Raw genomic sequence first — 20,290 nt, forward strand, 5'->3', positions numbered from 1 at the left:
CGGCCGCCGCCGCGGATCCCGCGCTGCACCGGCCGCTACCGCCAGCTCGCCGCCTCGCTCCTCTTCGGCTCCGGCCAGATCCGGTCGAGGAGTGACCGGATCCGGCGACCCCGAGCCCGGCCGCCGCCTTCCCCGCTGCTCCGGCCGGTTCTCCGGCAAGCTCGCGCCGCCACCTCGATCCGCGTGCCTTGAAACCCTAGATCCAGTTTCGGAGGTGATTTTTTTGTCTAAGTCCTTTTCCTCATAAATTGTATGCCATCTTCATCATGTCGCATCTCATCATCCGTAGCTCCGTTTTGCGCGTGTGAGATATCAAATTGTTCATTAGGATGTCCTCTTCATTTCATTCCACTAGATGACTCGTTGCGCCAATGGCGCAAAGGCCGAAAGGGTGGCAAGTATTGTGAGAATATTTAGACACCCAAGTCGAAAACCAAATGTGGCCAACACTCCTGCATCCTCTGCTTGGAAGCCGTCTTTTCTCACCGGATCTAACATAGGTACATGATTCTTCAAGAGCAAATTCAGAGAAAAAATAAAGCATGGAAGGCTTTAAGTTGTACTATTGAGACCATACCACCATATCCTCATTTAGTTTCTTCCGGAATCTAAAGGTCTAAGAGGATGGTACATGTGAGATGCTGTGAGTCCACAACAAAGAACTAAACTAACTTCCAAACAAACATTTCAAGTTTGGAAGCCACAAAGAAGTAGCCCAGATCTCTCGTTGTAGTGCAGGTACATGTCCTTAATCCTGCATCCACAGCCCATAATTTTTCAACACCTAAATCCATGAAATCCAACCGAAGGAAATCATGGCAGAAACATGCGTCGTGGCTTACGTCTCCGAGAAGGACTTCTTGGCATTCTTGTGCAGGTTGGACACAACAATCCTCGCTGCGAGCTGCAGAAGAACCACACAGGCACCTTCCTTCACCTTGCCCTTGGGGAGGAGGGGGTAACACTTGCAGCGCCGCGACAAGGCTTTGTGAACGCCGCCGGCGAGAGCGTTGGATGCCGCCTTTTCTCACCGGATCTAACATAGATACATGATTCTTCAAGAGCAAATTTCATAGAAAATATAAAGCATGGAAGGCTTTAAGTTGTACTATTGAGACCATACCACCATATCTTCATTTAGTTTCTTTGGAAATCTAAAGGTCTAAGAGGATGGTACATGTAAGAAGCTGTGAGTCCACGACAAAAAACTAAACTAATTTCCAAACAAACATTTCAAGTTTGGAAGCCACAAAGAAGCAGCCTAGATCTCTCGTTGTAGTGCAGGTTCATGTCCTTAATCCTGCATCCACAGCCTATAATTTTTCAACACCTAAATCCATGAAATCCAACCGAAGGAAATCATGGCAGAAACATGCGTCGTGGCTTACATCTCCGAAGACTTCTTGGCATTCTTGTGCAGGTTGGACACAGCAATCCTCGCTGCGAGCTGCAGAAGAACCACACAGGCACCTTCCTTCACCTTGCCCTTGGGGAGGAGGGGGTAACACTTGCAGCGCCGCGACAAGGCTTTGTGAACGCCGCCGGCGAGAGCGTTGGATGCCGCCTTTTCTCACCGGATCTAACATAGATACATGATTCTTCAAGAGCAAATTTCATAGAAAATATAAAGCATGGAAGGCTTTAAGTTGTACTATTGAGACCATACCACCATATCTTCATTTAGTTTCTTTGGAAATCTAAAGGTCTAAGAGGATGGTACATGTAAGAAGCTGTGAGTCCACGACAGAAAACTAAACTAATTTCCAAACAAACATTTCAAGTTTGGAAGCCACAAAGAAGCAGCCTACATCTCTCGTTGTAGTGCAGGTACATGTCCTTAATCCTGCATCCACAGCCCATAATTTTTCAACACCTAAATCCATGAAATCCAACCGAAGGAAATCATGGCAGAAACATGCGTCGTGGCTTACATCTCCGAGAAGGACTTCTTGGCATTCTTGTGCAGGTTGGACACAGCAATCCTCGCTGCGAGCTGCAGAAGAACCACACAGGCACCTTCCTTCACCTTGCCCTTGGGGAGGAGGGGGGCAACACTTGCAGCGCCGTGACAAGCCTTGCTCCGAGTGTAATCATCAGCATTCTTAGATACCTACACAAACAATCAAAAAAGAACAGGCTATGAGCAATCAAAAAAGAGGAATTATACAGCCTCAAAAAAAATATACGCATGAAATAATATTATTCATTTGACAATTAGTCCCAAACTGAGATATTTTTCCATACGATCTGAGTTTAAATTTCAACAATATTTTTCCATCCCATATAGCACACAGTATTTATGTATGCGTCTCAGAAAGGAAAGAAGCTTAAATCCCAGTCCCAATACGGTCAAAACTACATTGAGATACATTTCGTCAATGAATCACAGAAGTGTAAGGCATTAAATTATAAAGACTATATCCCTCCTTCCCCACCAAAATGTGGCCACATTCAGGCTTTGTCATTTATAGGATATATATATATCATAAATACAACTTCTAGTACAGAAAATCAACAATTTACTAATTTTCCCTCTCAAACAAATTTTCCACCCTTATCTAGAAGGTGAGCGGCACATACAGGTTTCCACATATATGTTTACGAACAACTTTGGCAATACATGATTCTGGATATAACGATGAAGCCAGGCTAAACATTACACCCTCTGTACAGAACTATAAGAGTGTTTAGATCACTAAAGTAGTGATCTAAACGCTCTTATATTTCTTTAGGGAGGGAGTACTTTCTTGTTAGTCAGTTACACATGGAGATGGAATGAGGTCTTCTTTATATGATATAGTACACTAAATTTGTTTCTAAAACAACTAATTTATTATGTTAATCCTCAAATTTATGTTGGAACAACAATTGATCTGCTGATGAAGTAGGATATTGTAATTGACAAAGTAAATTGATTGCTAAGGGCCCAAGTTTTCATGTGGTGTCTAAATACACATGGTCAATAGTTCATTGCCGAGTAGCACCTTTGACAAACTTGTCAGTTGATTGGATAGAGTTTGTTTCTCGCTCCATCTGGCAACTTACAGTGATGACTGAGAAGAACTCCTGGATTTGGAGGTTGATTAGGAAATGAAGATAAACCAGTTCTTACCATTGTTCCCTAATGCATGGAAGTTGTTGAAAATCAATTATGCGCTCTCTATGTAACTGCTTTTACTTTTGGTGGTGTATACTGAACTGGGTTGAGCTATTGCACATTCATCAGTAATTTTGTTGTTTTTTGACAATCAGATCGTCCCACATAAGTGCAAGTATACTGTGTTGTCTACAAAGGTTGAAATGCGCCTTGCAAAAGCTGAGCCAGTAACTTGGACATCATTGGATTATACTGGTAAACCAAAGGCTCCTCAAAAGATAAATGTACCAGGTAATTCCTTGAGGGCTGAATGCAAGCAAAATCGTTGACTTGTCTAGTGATAACTCTTGCTGTGATTGAGCTTTTGTATGGATTACTACTCCCTCTGTAAATTGTGTTCTACAATTTTTTCTTATGAAAGATAATCACTGAAAATATTTTAAACCAGAGCAAATTTACGGCATGTTCCTGACAAGATAGTCAACAAGAATATGGTGATTTCTGTACTTAGTGAGAAAGATACTTTCATGCACACTGAGGGTAACAGATCTATAAGAAAATTATCTAAAATGCTGGTTGGTGCTGACTCCTAAGCTTGCAGAATGGCTACTATTTTAGTCCCAGGCCGTTTATGTAGCTTTCAAGCTGGCAGAATGGCTACTAAGGTAGTTTTAAGCCTGAACCGTGTATGTGATGCTGGGTTCTTAGATGAAAAGCATACCAGTTCTATACAAAATCTGAGTTCTGGGTTAGTGTTATATTGCATTGTCTTCCATTTGTCACTGAAACATTCCATGTATTCCTTGTTTTGCAGTTGAATCAGCCCAGAGGCCATCTTATCCGTCATCAAAATCCAAAAAGGACTGGGATAAGCTTGAAGCTGAAGTGAAAAAACAGGTTTGTGTGTGTATGCCCTCAACTAAATTTTAGACCATTTGAAGATCACAACCAAATTTACTTTCTTAGAAACACCACCATGTAAAACACAGTAAGCATTCAATACGAAGTTGTGCTCTTACATTGATATGCCCAGGATTAGATCTCCTTAAACCTTACTTTACAATGATACATCTCTGGGATATGAAACGGACAATCCTACTGAACATAATCGTCATGTTTGTGGAAAAGATAAAAGGACTATACCTAACTAATGCATGATGTTTATTAAACAATTAGCACCCGAATGCAAACCTAAGGGCCTCTGCGTAGCATGATAAGGAATAAGGATATTAAATGTTCAACCTAATTCTTTTGCTATAAATAATGCCTCAAAGTAATACTATAAGAAAGGAACAAAATAGGGAGAGATGGGGTACCATGCTCTCACCTACAATAATTTCGTTCCATATATGGGTTTTCCCTAGTACTGATCAAACCATCTTTAAATAGCAGGTGCCGAACGCCAATTTTTGTTCAACACGCCAAGAGTAACCCAACAAATACACCTGCAAGCAATAAAAGATGGGTTAAAAGTTCACCCATCTAAGCAGGTATCCAACAAAAATCAGAAAAAAAAGATATAGGATGGTCTAATTCCTTCAGGATATCGGCGAACCAGATTAGAGCAGATTGACAGGAGTATCAATACGTCAGAACTAAACATAGTAAAGTAAAAAATAAAAATACTTTATCAGCACATTCTTTGTACCAAATAATTGCATAAGGTCATCGAATTACGCTGGTTTAAACGGGGCACATGGTTCAAAGTCAGAAATGGGAGGGGATGCTCCTGGCTACTAAAGCAGACATAATTACTAAAACCAAACATTAAGCATACTGAAATAAGTTCTGTTTTCAATAGAATTCGTGAGATTATTCCAACAATATGGATCATTAGTAAATTACCAGTATCATGTATCCCTCGGCTTCCTCTGCAAACACCTGCTAAAGAAGAGTAGAGAGGTACCAGGTAGCTTACTTTTTGCAAGAGACACACAAGCAAGTGTGAAGCTGCACAAGAAGATACCTTCGAGAAGCCGTCAATGGAGCTAGTCTAAGCGAGCCAAAGAAGTGCGTGACCTTCCAGCGGCCATCATACGGGTCGGGGTCCTCCTCACGGCAGCGAATCCTCGTGGCGCCGTTATCGCCTGCTAGGCCTGGGGTGCAAAAAAGTTAGGGCGGTGGAAAAGAAGGGCGATGCTGCAGCAGACGACGAGACTGGGTCTAAATATTAATTCCAGTAGGCCTTCATAAACCTCTCCCCACCAAACTTCCTTCCGTGTGTATATTCATAATGAGAAGCTACAACTACTACTTACTGCACACATTTCCCCCAAAGCACTAACCCGAACATGTACTGCGGTGCACCCAAAACAGGGGACACACATGTTTCCCCAAGCAGCAAGCAGAAAGCAAATCAGCAGGGTAAACATATGCAAACAAGAACATGCAGCAAGAAGCAATCAAGCAGGACAATTAGAGGCTTAGAGCACATCTAAACTTGCTGACTAATGACACACACGTCAAACAACCTGGACAGGAAGGGAAACAAGAGCATCGTCACAGAAGAGCAGTTTTGGTACTACAAGCCATATTGCTACAAAACTATAGCTATTGCTGTTAACCAATTCAAACATGGACTAGATGAATTCAGTGGACCACAACTGCACAGTAATAAATATGTCAGCTATGGAAAACCTACCCTACCTGGAGGCCCCTTTGCACCACCGATATGGATTTCAACACTCCACATAGGAGTGAAAACAAACCAGGGAAGACCAAATTAGATATTGCAGAATAAATATCATGCGATATCTGAAGAATCAAGCTTAAGATGAGTACTTGCAAGATTCTTTCAGAATAATTATTGATGATCCTTTTCTGCCAATAACACATCCCATTTTTCCAGGAGGCACATCCTAGAGCGAAAGGATATCCACCTCAGGAACACGAGCTTCAGCTTCAATGTCATCCGTCAACAATGTTTAATCGATTTTGTTCTATAAGTTGAATATATCAAAACTTCATAAAATGAACTAAAGACTGCAAAGAAAATAGATCCATTGTGATTCCATATTAGTAGTTCTTATATGACGATTCTGCACCTACAAGGCTACAATGCTGAACCATAAAGCAAACCCCAATCATTAGGTTACAAATTTATGATTTATACCTGGAGAACCAAAAGTGAAACAGATTTGGCCATACAGTAACCTTCCTAGATTTGAAAGGAAAGGGAGTAAAAAACTGACCAGGGACAGTTAGAAGAGGCGGCCAATCTGCCTGCTGGTTGTCATTTATGCAAAAACACCTACAGTATAGCTCACTTCGTACTGCCAGACGCCATGAAGATACTTTGCTCAACTTCTCCATCATTTTCTCATGTATATTGAGAAGGAAGCGCACATCATCTGTTGCTGCTCAAATCATCACTTCAGACAAGGGCTTATTTTTCCAGAAATTTGGGTCCTAAAAATCCATCAAATTACAATAAATTTTTAGTTTCAAGAAAATATTGCGGCACAATGGAAATCGTGTGCCGGGCCATTATCTGGGAAGTCCACAAGACTTCAGGCCTGGAGAAAATAATATTCTAAATAAGAGCTCTATAATTTTCTTCACAATGCTAACCTGCCTTAGACGGGTACGGACTTCTTCCTTTTCAGGATATGGCATTCCTACACAAAGAATTACAACAGTATCACACCACACAATCAATCAAATGCAAAGCACAAAAGAAATTGAGGTTCAATCCTTCATAGATTTAGTAAACATCTCCATGGTGCTTAGAGCAGAAAGACTATTTGGCATGGTGTTTTACAGAAGCAACAAACTGCTAGCAAGAGTAATGGAACCACAATACAGTACTTCCATATTTACTGGATTTGCTATAGAGCACCACGAATCTTGTATAGCACGCAATATACATTTTAAAGCAAACCCATTATGTGAACTGGATTCTAGTTCTCGGCAATTTGGAAGAAAATGCAGCCTACTGAGAACCCAAACACCTTAAGTTCAGTCAAGTCAAGCATTTGATCGAACAGGAGAGGAGCAAGAAAGACCATACCTCCCCAGGTAGCAAGCCGAACGATGAACAACCAGGACAACCCTACATAAAGAAGAGAAAGAGAAGTGAGAACATGAGGGGTGGATGGAATCAGCCATAGTCAGAATTAAGCCCTCCCACCGGGATTCCAGATGCACTCCCAAGTCTTGACCTGCGACACGGTGGTCCTCGCGCCAACGCTCCCGCTGCCAGGCTCCTGCACTACCGGCACCAATGCTCCCGCTGCCAGGCTCCTACACTCACTGGCGCTCGTCGCTGCCTGCATCGCTCGAGCCACCAGCAGGATGGCTTTGCGCGAGATGCAGGAGAGGGTACCTGAGAGAGAGAGAGAGAGAGAGAGAGAGAGAGAGAGAGAGCGCGCAGGGGTCAGCCGCAGCTCGGCGAGAGGAGGAGGCGCAGAGACGGTCGGGCCCCTACCTCCCTTCCTCCTCTCAGCCACCCATGGCTCTCCAGCACCAGTTGCAGCCTCGTCCATCTCCGTGGCGTCGGCGGACGTATTTGCCTCTCCAACTCCAGATCGTGAAATTTGGAGGAAACGAGGAGATGAGAGGAGAGGTGGCGGCCGAGAGTGGTTGCGCCGAAATCCATGGGCTGAGGGATGTGGCGGCTAGTGAGAGGGCGCGCCGGAGTAGGGGGAGATGAGTGGCGGGGGAGGACAGGGCGGTGGCGACGGCGAGCGAGAGGGTGATGGAGAGGAGGAGGAGGAGGCCAGAGGGGTCGGGGGGACGCGGGTTAGGTCGCTCTCGCACGGGGCGGGCGACGGCTAGGGTTTCTCCATTGCAGCGGTGAGTTTTATATATCCGTATGTGAAATTACTAAAATGCCCTCGGCGGGGCACGGAATTTACAGGCGGTGGCACGAATACTGTTCATAGTAGCATTTAAAGGTGACGTGGCCACCTTCTTTGTGACTACCACTTCTTGAGGGTTTATATGTCCAATTACACCATGCTTGTTGGAGTCCATCTTGATGCCTAAAATTCTGTTGCAAGAGTGCTATAGAATGTTAGTTTCTGTTTCTTAAAAGATTATGGACATTTGTCATTTTTGCCATGATTAATGTGTGCCTCCTATGAACTTGAGCCCTACATGTGTTTTGGGCTATGCCATGCCATCTTTACATGGGTGTATGCCATGTATTTTTGTGATCAATGTGGTGACTAGAACAAGCATGCAAAGTAGCTCTCGTGATGTTGTTGATTTCAGGGACTTAGAATTCTTCAAAGCCATTTACCTGATGTTATTTTATGACATGTATTCATGTTGCTACAGAGTGATCCATGCCTCTTTTGAGCATGTTCAGTAAGGATGATTTTGAGATATTGTTATGTTCTATCCATCCATGTTTTTGTTTGCAATTATGGTGTACCCTAGCATGACTCAATCTTTCTCTACTTTTGCTATAAAATGTTCCTGGCAGATTGTTTACATGTTATTCAATTTTGCCAAGGTTGTTGTAGTTGATCCATGCATGCTATGAGGTTGTTCTTGCCATGCTTAGCTTCTTGATCATGTCTTGTTGCTGGGTGTATGCTTAATTTGTCATGCAATGCCTTGTGGTGAGTGCATCGAGCTCGCAAACATGCCTACGTAACTCTATTTTTGCCATGTCCAGTCTTCTGCTAAGTCTGAATCTGTTAACGAAACTTGCTATGTTTACATGGGTGCCATCATATTTATTGATCCCTTTTGGCTTATCGCCAGTAAGGGACTTTTGTTATATACTTTGAGTGGATTCATGCAATGCCTTGTGTTGCTATTTTCTGATCCCGTAGCATGTTGTTATCTTGCTCTAAACATTGCTTCCTCATGTTAAATTCCTGACATGCTGTTATTTTCATCAAGTCTGTGATGTTGTTATCTTTTGCACTTTTGTCATACTTGTTTGAACCTGCTATTGTGTGAATTAGCCGTAGCTCAGTGTTCATCTTTTGTCAAGCATCTTGAGTGGATCACTGCCATGTGCTTTGTTGCTATGTTAGAGTGCATTAGCTTAGTTTCTTGTTGCATCCTGGATGGCATCGTGCTGTTAATCGCAGAATGGTGCCATTATTGTTTTGCTTGCCATTTGCAAACCGTGCATCCGATTCCGGTGATCTCTATATCGATTTCGACCGAAATCAACTCATCTTTCCAGCGGCACTCTTGGTTTGCCAAGTTGAGTCCTGGTTCAATCCTTTCCTTCCGGAGCACGCATATGCATTGCATATCATATCCCGCATATCATGCCATGTTTTTGCATCATGTCGCTTGCGCATTGCACCATGGTTGATTGCGTTTCCCTTGCTTGTGTTCTTGCCTTGGGTTAGAGCCGGGAGATGAGTACGTGATCGAGGAACCCGTTGAGTACGCTTTCGAGGAGCAAGCTTACGTCAACGCGGAGAACTTTGCAGGCAAGATGACCATACCCTCGAAATCACTTCTATCTTTGCTTGCTAGTTGCTTGCTCTATTGCTATGCCTATGCCTCGATACCTACCACATGCTTTATCATGCCTCCCATATTGCCATGTCATACCTCTAACCCACCTTGTCCTAGCAAACCGTTGTTTGGCTATGTTACCGCTTTGCTCAGCCCCTTTTATAGCGTTGCTAGTTGCAGGTGAAGATTGGAGTTTGTTCCTTGTTGGAACATGTTTATTGTTGGGATATCATTATTATATCTTGTTTACTTTAATGCACCTATATACTCGGTAAAGGGTGGAAGGCTCGGCCTTATGCCTGGTGTTTTGTTCCACTCTTGCCGCCCTAGTTTCCGTCATACCGGTGTTATGTTCCTTGATTTTGCGTTCCTTACGCGGTTGGATTATAATGGGAGTCCCTTGACAGTTCGCCTTGAATAAAACTCCTCCAGCAAGGCCCAACCTTGGTTTTACCATTTGCCACCTAAGCCTTTTTTCCTTGGGTTCCGCAGACTCAAGGGTCATCTTTATTTTAACCCCTCCCCCCCTGACCAGTGCTCCTCTGGGTGTTGGTCCAAAACGGGCAACCTTCGAGGCCACCTTGGGGCAACTTGAGGTTTGGTTTTACTCGTAGCTTGACCTATCCGGTGTGCCCCGAGAATGAGATACGTGCGACTCCTATCGGGATTTGCCGGCACATCAGGCGGCTTTGTTGTTCTTGTTTTACCATTGTCGAAATGTCTTGTAACCGGGATTCCAAGTCTGATCGGGTCGTCCTGGGAGAAGGAATATCCTTCGTTGACCGTGAGATCTTGTGATGGGCTAAGTTGGGACACCCCTGCAGGGTTCTGAACTTTCGAAAACCGTGCCCGCGGTTATGGGCAGATGGGAATTTGTTAATGTCCGGTTGTAGAGAACCTGAAACTTAACTTAATTAAAAATGAATCAACAGCGTGTGTAACCGTGATGTTCTCTTTTCGGCGTAGTCCAGGAAGAGAACACGGTCTCGTGTTATGCTTGAACGTAAGTAGTTCTAGGATCACTTCTTGATCATAGACTCTCGACCGTGCTTTGCCTTCTCTTTTCGCTCTCATTTGCGTAAGTTAGCCACCATATATGCTAGTGCTTGCTGCAGCTCCACCTCATACCTTTTCCCTATCCATAAGCTTAAATAGTCTTGATCGCGACTGTGTGAGATTGCTGAGTCCCCGTGACTTACAGATTACTTCAAAAACCAGATGCAGGTGCCGATGATACCATTCCAGGGGATGCGACTGAACTCAAGTGGGAGTTCGACGAGGACTCAGGACGTTACTATGTTTCCTTTCCAGACGATCAGTAGTGGAGCCCAGTTGGGGCGATCGGGGATCTTATGCATTTGGGGTTGTCTTTATTTTGGTTCAGTAGTCGGACCTTGATTGTATCTGGATGATGAAATGCTATATTTATGTATTGTGTGAAATGGCGATTGTAAGCCAACTCTGTACCTCTTTCTTATTCAGTACATGGGATGTGTAAAGATTACCCCTCTTGCGACATGCCTACAATGCGGTTATGCCTCTAAGTCGTGCTCCGACACGTGGGAGATATAGTCGCATCGTGGGTGTTACAGAGCGGCATCAACATGCCGTGGTAAAAAATTTGTCCCGTTTGGGGCAGGTTTGGGTATATGCTTCTCACGAAACCAGAGTTTCTCACAAGAAGCATCATGGTTTTGGTAGGGAACGTCCCACCTTTAGGGACAAAACGATATCCACTGCCTCTTATTGCTTTCAAAAAATTTCTCGTGTCAGAATTGAACAACAGGAGTGTTGTGTCAATTTTTGTGATTTTTTGGGGTTCGTTTGGACATTATTATACATTAACTGAGTTTTCAATGCATTTATGTGCATAATTTAAATTTGAACTACATGCACATGCTCCAGTGAATATAAATTGGTTGAAAAATCAAATATGTGTCCTTGGGTGCATGCTTTGGTCCCATGCAAGAAATGGGAATGAATTTCAAACACCAGGGCACCGTTGATTGCCGGCAAAACATTGAGATGCCTGGTTTTTAAATTCTAGTAAATCCAAAACTAGTCTGAAATTCATGAAACTTATCATGCTATCCTGGAATGGCACCCGACATGTTGTGGTATTTTTCATCTCCATTTTGAGGGAAGGTGCACTCAAATAATGACAGCCAACAAAGGCATTTTGGAAAATAGCGGCCACTTTAATATCACAAACATTTGTATAATTCAAACCATGTGCGTTCTGTTAACCATTCACGTGACGCCACGTGTCTTGGTTTTAATGGCTGTAGGAGGTGTCGTACGAACAGTTGATTGACCTTGACTAAACGGGAGGCGTGTGAGCGCCGTCCAGTGCGCAGGCTAACCGAGAGGCGTGCAAGCTGTCCTTGAATGCGTAGGCTCACGGGGAAGCGTGCGAGTTGTACGCTGCGCAGGCTCACTGGGAAGCGAGCCCTTTGACTTCCATGGCCGCCCGACTTGCTTGCATCCTCTCCATTAATGGCGCCCAAGCCACAGTTTAATTCGCTTTTTAAATATAAAACAATCATCGCAAACATTTTATTTAGAACACCAGTATGCAAACCAACAACTTCCCCAAGAAGCCAAATGAAAATGTGCCGAGCAGGATTTCTGCTGCTCTTGATCGTAAACGTTTTAGATAAAGTGAGAGCAAAGTGAGAGCAGCGCAGGATTTGTGCATCCCTTCAACGCAAACGGTTGTTTTGGATGACCCATGTGCAACCACGTACAAACAATTTGGTAAGATTTGTCAATCCTTGTAACACTGCGATTTGTCAACATATGAAGCTAAAAATCACTAGCAGTATCTAATTTTTGCAACTAAAATTCAGTAATTAAGAATAGATTTCATTCATAGATTAGGCAGTCGTTCTTAATTTATACAAACTGTTCAACTCAACAGCTGAACCGACCAAACTTCTCCCCAATTGTTGCCAACCATGTACTGAAATAGCTATTCAACTATATATATTAGCTAATTTTAAGTACATTGTATAGTTCCACCACATCTATAGTCAGATGAACTGAACAAAATAGCCTCTAATTACTACTACTACTACTGCGGAGGGGCTTTGTACTACTTCCGGCTGCCTCTCCTCTACTGAGCGCGCTCAGTAAGAGGCAGAGGAGGAGGAGCCTACTGACGTGCTGGGTAACCGCAATATGGTGCCTGCTGCTGTTGCAGCTTCAGCAACGCTCACCTCAAATGCCCTCTTCCGGTCCAGACGACCCCTCTCGAAGTGGTGGTTCTCGTCGTAGATCTCCTGATTCCTTGCCTCTAAGGCGGCGTGTGCCGCGGCCACGGCGGTGGTAAGGCTCTTTGCGTGCTCGACGAGGCGCTCCTCCTCCTCCCGCAGGAACTCGGTGTAGCGCGCAAGGTCGCTAACGCACGTGCAGGCATCCACCTCCGCCTCTCGCCTTTGGGCGGCGGTGGCGGAGCGGGTGATGACCCCGGTAGTCAATGGTGGGCTGGCGGCCACGGCGCCCGATGATGGGGTGGCAGCCACGACCACCACCTCCCACCTTCGGGCCGTGGTGGCGAAGCGGGTGGTGGCCACAGTGGCCGGTAGTGGGATGGAGGCCACGACGGCACCTCCCGCCTTCGGGCCACGACGGCGGAGCGCGCGATGGCCCTGGCTTTCGACGATGGTGTGGAGGCAACGGCGGCCGGCAACAGCTGCCGACGGGCACCAGCGGTGGAGCATGTGGTGGGTGTTCCGCGCACACCCAACAGGGACGCCACACGCACTACACTACGCCGGAGATTGCGCCGCCGCTGCAGTGTGGCCTCCCAGCTGGAGCTGTCCTCTGATGACGGCGGAGTAGGTGAGCGAGGACAATGGACTGGTGCCATTGGCGATTGTGGGAGAAGGAGACGAGATAAGCTACAGGGAGGGAGGGGAAAATGTGATGCGGGACTCGCCGGCCGTGAGGGTTTACATTGCAGGGCGGTAAGCATTGGGATTTTTGGGGATTTCGTAGAGTCGTTCGGGAACCTGTGAGGTTGTGCGAGAACGGGCTCACCGACGATTCATTACCACCACCGTTTGGACAAAAGAACACCCCCGCGCGCTGCACAAGCTTGCGCTATAACCCATCTACGGCAGCGGGGTGACAAGACATGCGAGAGGAGCATGAAAGGCCATGTACACATACGGTTAATAAAAAAATATTTGCGATTTAATTACCTACTATACCACCATCCTGGTTTATAAGTATGATTTAACTAATAAAATACGAATGGATGTTGCGAAAGATTATATAGTTGGATTTGTATTTGAACATAGTTTCCAATTATACAATTTTTAAACATGCATTATCATTTTGTTGGTTAAATTTGATGGAAAATTATGGCACAAAATATAAAGGAGACTATAGACTAGACGGAGGTGGTAGCACACGGCCGCTCTCTACGCAGCGACGCAACTATCGGCCGGCTTGTAGGTGACCATTTCCTACCTGTTTAACTGCTCTATGCGTGTGGTTGCTTGCGGTTCAGGTGTAGCGATCCGACCTCAAACGGTCAAATATCTGTGTATAAGTGTCATCCCTGGATCGGTAATGCTGACACACATAGTACTTGAAGGATTTATAACAGAGTTCAATCACACAATTATTACATCGAATGTCTCAAAGAGAGTACTTATTTCAATAATATGGTTGAAGGCCATCTAATTAAGATAACAACAGAAGCTTCGAAGGTAAAATGAGTCCATTAACTCCAATGGCATAGCTAAGTGCACGACAACGACCTAGCGCACCTTACTCTTCATCTGAAAACTCTACAACATAATACGTTGCAGCTTGTGTAGGTCAACACATGGAATATGCTGGCAAGATAACACTATAGAGTAATGAACAAGTAACAACTATAACTATATGCATATATGGCCGGTGGAGGCTCTATGGTTATCATTTGCATAAAGCTAGTTTTTCCTACAACAAAGAAATATATTTTATTTAACTACAGAGTTGGTTGAAAAACATTGAGAATGGTAACCCCATCTCAATCTCAAAATCAAAAATCATTAACCCAATAAGTTAATTAAGTAGAGTGATGACATCAACATAGTAATTCAATCATCAGATACTCAAGATGTTCATAACTGGGGACATGACTAACCATGATTAGTTTATACACTCGGCAGAGGTATGCGCATTTTTTCCCACAAGACTCGATCTCCTCCATTGTATTTCTCACACTGCATGATGTTTGAGAAACAGATGACCAAGACACGGTCTTTCCGAAGAGGTCCCCTTAACCGATAGATGGGTCGGTACACCTACAATCCCCTACATCTGCTAGCCCATCATGGAAAGGATTCCCACAACTTACTCAACCATGCCAGAGCCCATAATGGCTTGTGGCTGCACACGGAAGTTTTCAGCTTGAATAACATAATGATCCCTTTGAGCCTGGGTGGCGAACCATAGGAAAAATCACACGGATACCCCAGGATTCTCCTTTGGACAACACTGGATTTCCCCAAGTGCCCACAAACCAATCCACCCAGATGTGTGTTAAAGTAGCCACCTTAAGTAAAACCCTTAGTTCAGAATAATACTCACAACTATCCTGAATCACTCAAACCAAACCACGTGTACGAGCATAGCAATGTATAATAAGCGTAACATAGTAACTCCCAAGGTTTGAAATAAAAGGGCAATAGGTACTACCTCAACAACTACTTCCCAAAACCCACATGTTAAACAGATCCTTCTCATGCAATGTTTGAGGATTGAGACTAATGCATAAAAACTGGGTAATAAGGGATATGATCAAAGTGTTACTTGCCTTGCTGACGATCTGAAAACCCTAGTGACTCGTTGTAGCACGCTTCGCACTCTGGAAACTCTATCGTGAACAAACAATAGCATACATAAGCAATCAAGCATAAGATGAAAGAGTAAAACTCAAAATAAAAGATCCAAACTGAAATTTCAACTAAAGAGCTTCGATTTGCAAAAAGAATCAACCAAATCAGAGCTAGGAAACTCAAACTACGACCAAAAGAAGTTTGAAACCAAACCTGCTTGCAACCAAATTTTAAATTTTCAAAACCATGTTCAAGTTCGTTATCTGTAAAGAGGGAAACAAGATGAAGATTTTGGCGTTGGTTTCTCTGGATTTGGACGAGCGAGCAAAAAGTTGCGAGGTTTGAAGATCAGGGACTGATCTATGATAAAATTAATCGCGGATAGGTCCCTGGCTAAAAATAAAATAAAAGAAAAACCCTAACGAACGAATGTTCGCTATGAAACCCTAATGAACGAAAACGTTCGCTACAGAGTAATAACGGACAAATGTCCGCAATTCAGATCTAACCAAAAAACCGGAAGATAAACCAGGGAAACCGGGATCGGTTTTACCGGTTCGGCGGCGGCAGCGGCCAACGACGGCGGGAGCAGCTCCGACGAATAGCTGCAGCAGCGGGCGGTGGTGCAGTGGCGTGAGCGAGGCGCGGCGGCGGCGGCGGGCGGCGCACAACAGCGGTGGCGGGCGGCGCTGGCGGCGGGCGGCGATGGTGCGGGGTGTGCGGCAGCCGGGCAAACTGAGGAGGAGGCGCTGGGGGTCGGCGGCTTATAAGGGTGAGGGGGCTGCCTTGCAGGAGGGGGCGGCCATGAGGAGTCCGAGCCGGACTCCTCGACGTCCGTGTGGCAGCGCAGGAGTAAGGCGGCGGTGCCTGGCGGGCCGACCTGCTCGGCTGGGCTTCGGCCCAGTCAGGCGAGAAACTTTTTTTTAAAAAAGCTCCCGAAGTAAATCCTAATAAATTAAAAACATCTAAAAATACCGGAAACAATTTTCACTGTCTAAACCTATTATTTAGAACAAAGTGAACATTTTCTCGCCTAAAAATGCAATTTTCAAAGAAGCATATTTTTCTAAATTCAAATAAAATAGCAAATAAAATCCAAATAAAATTTTAATTTGATTTTAAAATTTTCTTCTCCAATATTACTTTCTTTTGATGAAGTCATATTATCTTCTCTCTTTTATTTTTAATATTGGAAATAATTGGAGAGAAAAATATTAAAATCAAAATGATCCCCTTTTCAAATTTGATAAATTTCAAATATGAAAATATATGAAATCCCCAACTCTCTCTTTGGGTCCTTGAGTTGCTTAAGATTTCTAGGATCACAACCAAAACTGAAAAATAAAGAAGATATGCATATGATGACCTATGTATAACATCCAAATTGAAAATTGGGATGTTACATCAGGCGCCCTGTAACACCCTCGATGCGACTATATCTCCCACGTGTCGAGGCACGACTTAGAGGCATAATCGCATTGAAGGCATATGTCGCAAGTTAGGCAATCTTCACAACATCCCATGTAATATAAATCATAAAGGGGAGATAACATAGTTGGCTTACACTCGCCACGTCAATCAAGTACATAATTAACATTACATCATCCAAACACTCATGGCCCGACTACGGCGCCAAAATGAAAGAGAACTCAACATGCGACACGGTCCCGATCACCCCCAACTGGGCACCACTACTGATCATCAGGAAATGAAACATAGTAACATTGAGAGTCTTCGTCGAACTCCCACTTGAGCTCAAACGCGTCTCCTGGAGCGGAATTATCAGGCCCTGCATCTGGTGTAATAGTAATCTGTGAGCCACAGGGACTCAGCAATCTCGCACCCTCGCGATCAAGACTATTTAAGCTTATAGGTAAGGCAAGGTAAAATATGTGGAGCTGCAGCAAGCAACTAGCAAAAATATGGTGGCTAACTTATTCGCAAAAGAGAGCGAGAAGAGGAGGCAAAGCGCGAGCGAGAAACTAGAGAGCAACCTGCGCAAACATTACTCCAACACCGTGTCCACTTCCCGGACTCCGCCGAGAAGCGGCCATCACGGTAACACTCTCGGTTGATTCATTTTAATTAAGTTAAGGTTCAAGTTATCTACAACCAGACATTAACAAATTCCCATCTGCCCATAACCGCGGGCATGGCTTTCGAAAGTTCAAATCCCTGCAGGGGAGTCCCAACTTAGCCCATGACAAGCTCTCACAGTCAATGAAGGAATAGACCTCCTCCCAAGACGTTCCGATCAGACTCAGTATCTCGGTTCTTCAAGACACTTCGACAAGTTAAAACAAGACCAGCAACACCGCCCGAATGTGCCGACAAATCCCGATAGGAGCTGCACATATCTCTTTCTCAGGGCACACTCAGATTGTCCTAGGTACAGGTAGGCCAGCCCAGATTTACCCCTGGTGGCCACCGGTAGCTGACAGGTGGACCAACACTCAGAGGAGCACTGGCCCCGGGGGGGGGTTAAATAAGATGACCCTCGGGCTCCGGAAACCCAAGGGAAAAAGAGGCTAGGTGGCAAATGGTAAAACCAAGGTTGGGCATTGCTGGAAAAGCTTTAATCAAGGCAAACTATCAAGGGGTTCCCATTATAACCCAACCGCGTAAGGAACACAAAATCCGGGAACATAACACCGATATGACGGAAACTAGGGCGACAAGAGTGGAACAAAACACTAGGCGAGAGGCCGAGCCTTCCACCCTTTACCAAGTATATAGATGCATTAAGATAACATGGCAATATAATGATATCCCAACAAGTAAAATAATGTTCCAACAAGGAACGGTCTTCAATCTTCACCTGCAACTAGCAACGCTATAAGAGGGGCTGAGCAAAGCGGTAACATAGCCAATCAACGGTTTGCTAGGACATGGTGGGTTAGAGGTTTGACATGGAAATTTGGGAGGCTTGAAAGCAAATGGTAGACATTGTAGCATTGGCATAGCAAAAGAGCGAGCAAACTAGCATAGCAAAGATAGTAGTGATTTCGAGGGTATGGTCATCTTGCCTGCAAAGTTCTCCGCGTTGACGTAAGCTTGCTCCTCGAAAGCGTACTCAACGGGCTCCTCATTAGCGAACTCGTCTCCCGGCTCTACTCAAACAAGGCAAACAAGCAACAAGGACACAAATCAACCACGTGCAAGGAACAAACAAAATGATGCAAAGATGGTATGCTATCCAGGATGCGATGCGGGATGCAAAATGCAAGATATGACAGGGAATGCATGAACCTGGCCTCAACTTGGAAATCCAAGTGTTCTACTGGAAAGATGAGATGAAATCGCTTGAAAACGATATAAAGAACGTCGGAATCGGAGTTACGGTTTGGAAATGGCAAGCGATTCAAATATGACACCGGTCTGCGATTTACAGCAAGTAGCCATCTAAATGCAACAAGATGAACATGCTACAGCACCCAAACATGACAACAAAATACATGGCAGGGATGCATACAAGATGCTTAACAAAAGTCTAGCACTGAGCTACGGCCAAATCATCCATTAACAGGTTCAAACAAGCATGGCAAAAATGCATATGACAAACAGATCTCAGACTTAGTGAAATTAACACTTGTCTGGAATTTTAGATCAGGTAGCACTCTTCGGAGCATCAAAACTATATGCTACAGGACCTGAACATGGCAAAGTAAAGCATGGAATGGATCTACTCAAAGAGCTTAACAAAAGTCCCTTAGTGACCTTGAGCCAAAAGGGATCAGGAAATACAATTGCAAGCATGCGAACATAGCAAAAACACAATCAATTTTCAGACTTAGTGAAAACTGACACATGCTGAAACATAACTCAAGTCGGCATGTTCACGAGCTCGATGCACTCACTACGGAGCAAGTCATGAAAATCTAAGCATACATCCATCAAGAATACACAAAATGCAAGCTAGACAAGGCAAGAACAATAGCATAGCATGCACGGATCAACTACAACATCATCGGCAAAAATGCAAACAAGTTGACAATCTGCCCAGATTCACAAAGTAGCAAAAGTAGAGCTCGATTGACTCAAGCTAGGTTGCTCCATAATTGCAAACAAAGACATGGATGGATAGAGCACTACAAGAATAACAAAACATCCTTACTGATCATCCTCAAAAGAGGCACGAATCACTAGGAAACAACATGAACATATGGCATCATGAGATAAACAGCTCAAGGACTTAGTGGAAATGCTAAGTCCCTGAAATCAGCATTATCAAGTGCCTCACTTGGCAAGCTTGTACTAGTCACCACACACATCACAAAAATACATGGGTTGCACCTCTGGAAAGATGACAAAACCCTTAACAAAACATATGTAGAACTCATGGGCATATCATGCACACAATAATCATGGCAAAAATGACAAAAAGCTAAATGGAGCAGCAGATCTGACAATAATCTCAAGTAGCCCTCTTCTAACAGCATTTCGGGCATCAAGATGAACTCAAAAGAAAATGATGCAATGGAATGAAATGATGTACTCTCTGAGATGAACATTTTGATATGCTATATGCATGAATCAGAGCTACGGATGCAAAGTTACGAGGCTATGAACATGAGCACTTGGACTAGAAAATTCCGGGGACTTAGAAAAAAAACACCACCAGTTCTAGGGTTTCGGTGGCACGCGAACCGAGGTGGCTCCAGCGAGGACTGTAGCTCCGGCGAGGTCGGCTCGTCGGCGGGGAGAAGAAGGGGAGGCGAGGCCGGCCTCTCCCCGGCCGGTGCTGACGGCGGCGGCGGGCTTCGAGGAGCGGCGGGGCGGCGACGACCGCGTGGCGGGGCGGCGACGACCACGGTGGCCGGAGCGGGCGGAGGGGAGCTCCGGTCGCCGGCGTTGGCGAGGCAGGTGGCGATGCGGCGGCGGGGAGCAGGGAGGCGTGGGGTGGCGGATGGGCCTCGGGGGCCCGATCTGG

The 20,290-nt window shown here is 44.7% G+C and overlaps 1 protein-coding gene and 1 long non-coding RNA gene across 18 annotated transcripts; one reads left to right on the forward strand and one right to left on the reverse strand.

Moving 5' to 3' along the window:
- Positions 1-1,077: 1,077 nt before the first annotated feature.
- On the reverse strand, positions 1,078-7,858 carry LOC119328713. 17 transcript variants are annotated; one of them, XR_005159108.1, is made up of 8 exons: positions 7,524-7,858; positions 7,227-7,421; positions 7,107-7,148; positions 6,668-6,714; positions 5,879-6,505; positions 5,744-5,781; positions 4,425-5,193; positions 1,083-2,110 (listed from the first exon to the last, which is right to left on the reverse strand). XR_005159108.1 is itself a non-coding variant. In XM_037601685.1 (6 exons), the coding sequence occupies exons 1-5, from the start codon at positions 7,579-7,581 to the stop codon at positions 6,458-6,460; spliced, it is 390 nt and encodes a 129-aa protein (XP_037457582.1). In that variant the 5' UTR covers positions 7,582-7,858; the 3' UTR covers positions 1,083-2,110; positions 4,425-6,457. The 17 variants fall into 17 exon arrangements, 1 of the variants encoding a protein (XP_037457582.1); XR_005159109.1 differs by having other exon boundaries at positions 5,739-5,781; XR_005159104.1 differs by having other exon boundaries at positions 4,425-4,542; positions 4,943-4,978; positions 5,064-6,505.
- LOC119328715 lies at positions 2,120-3,982 on the forward strand. The gene is made up of 2 exons (XR_005159114.1): positions 2,120-3,388; positions 3,912-3,982. It is a non-coding gene; the product is annotated as an uncharacterized LOC119328715 (long non-coding RNA).
- Positions 7,859-20,290: the final 12,432 nt, after the last annotated feature.

This window comes from Triticum dicoccoides, chromosome 7A (genome assembly GCF_002162155.2).
Source record: "Triticum dicoccoides isolate Atlit2015 ecotype Zavitan chromosome 7A, WEW_v2.0, whole genome shotgun sequence".
NCBI lineage: Eukaryota > Viridiplantae > Streptophyta > Magnoliopsida > Poales > Poaceae > Triticum > Triticum dicoccoides.

Bases quoted from the DNA above. Each gene is read 5' to 3' on its own strand.
- LOC119328713 (XM_037601685.1), bottom strand. From the start codon at position 7,581: ATGGACGAGGCTGCAACTGGTGCTGGAGAGCCATGGGTGGCTGAGAGG. The intron at 7,422-7,523 runs GTAGGGGCCCGA...TCTCTCTCTCAG, and splicing joins GGCTGAGAGGAGGAAGGGAG to GTACCCTCTCCTGCATCTCG. The intron at 6,506-6,667 runs GTTAGCATTGTG...ATGGATTTTTAG, and splicing joins TCCGTACCCGTCTAAGGCAG to GACCCAAATTTCTGGAAAAA.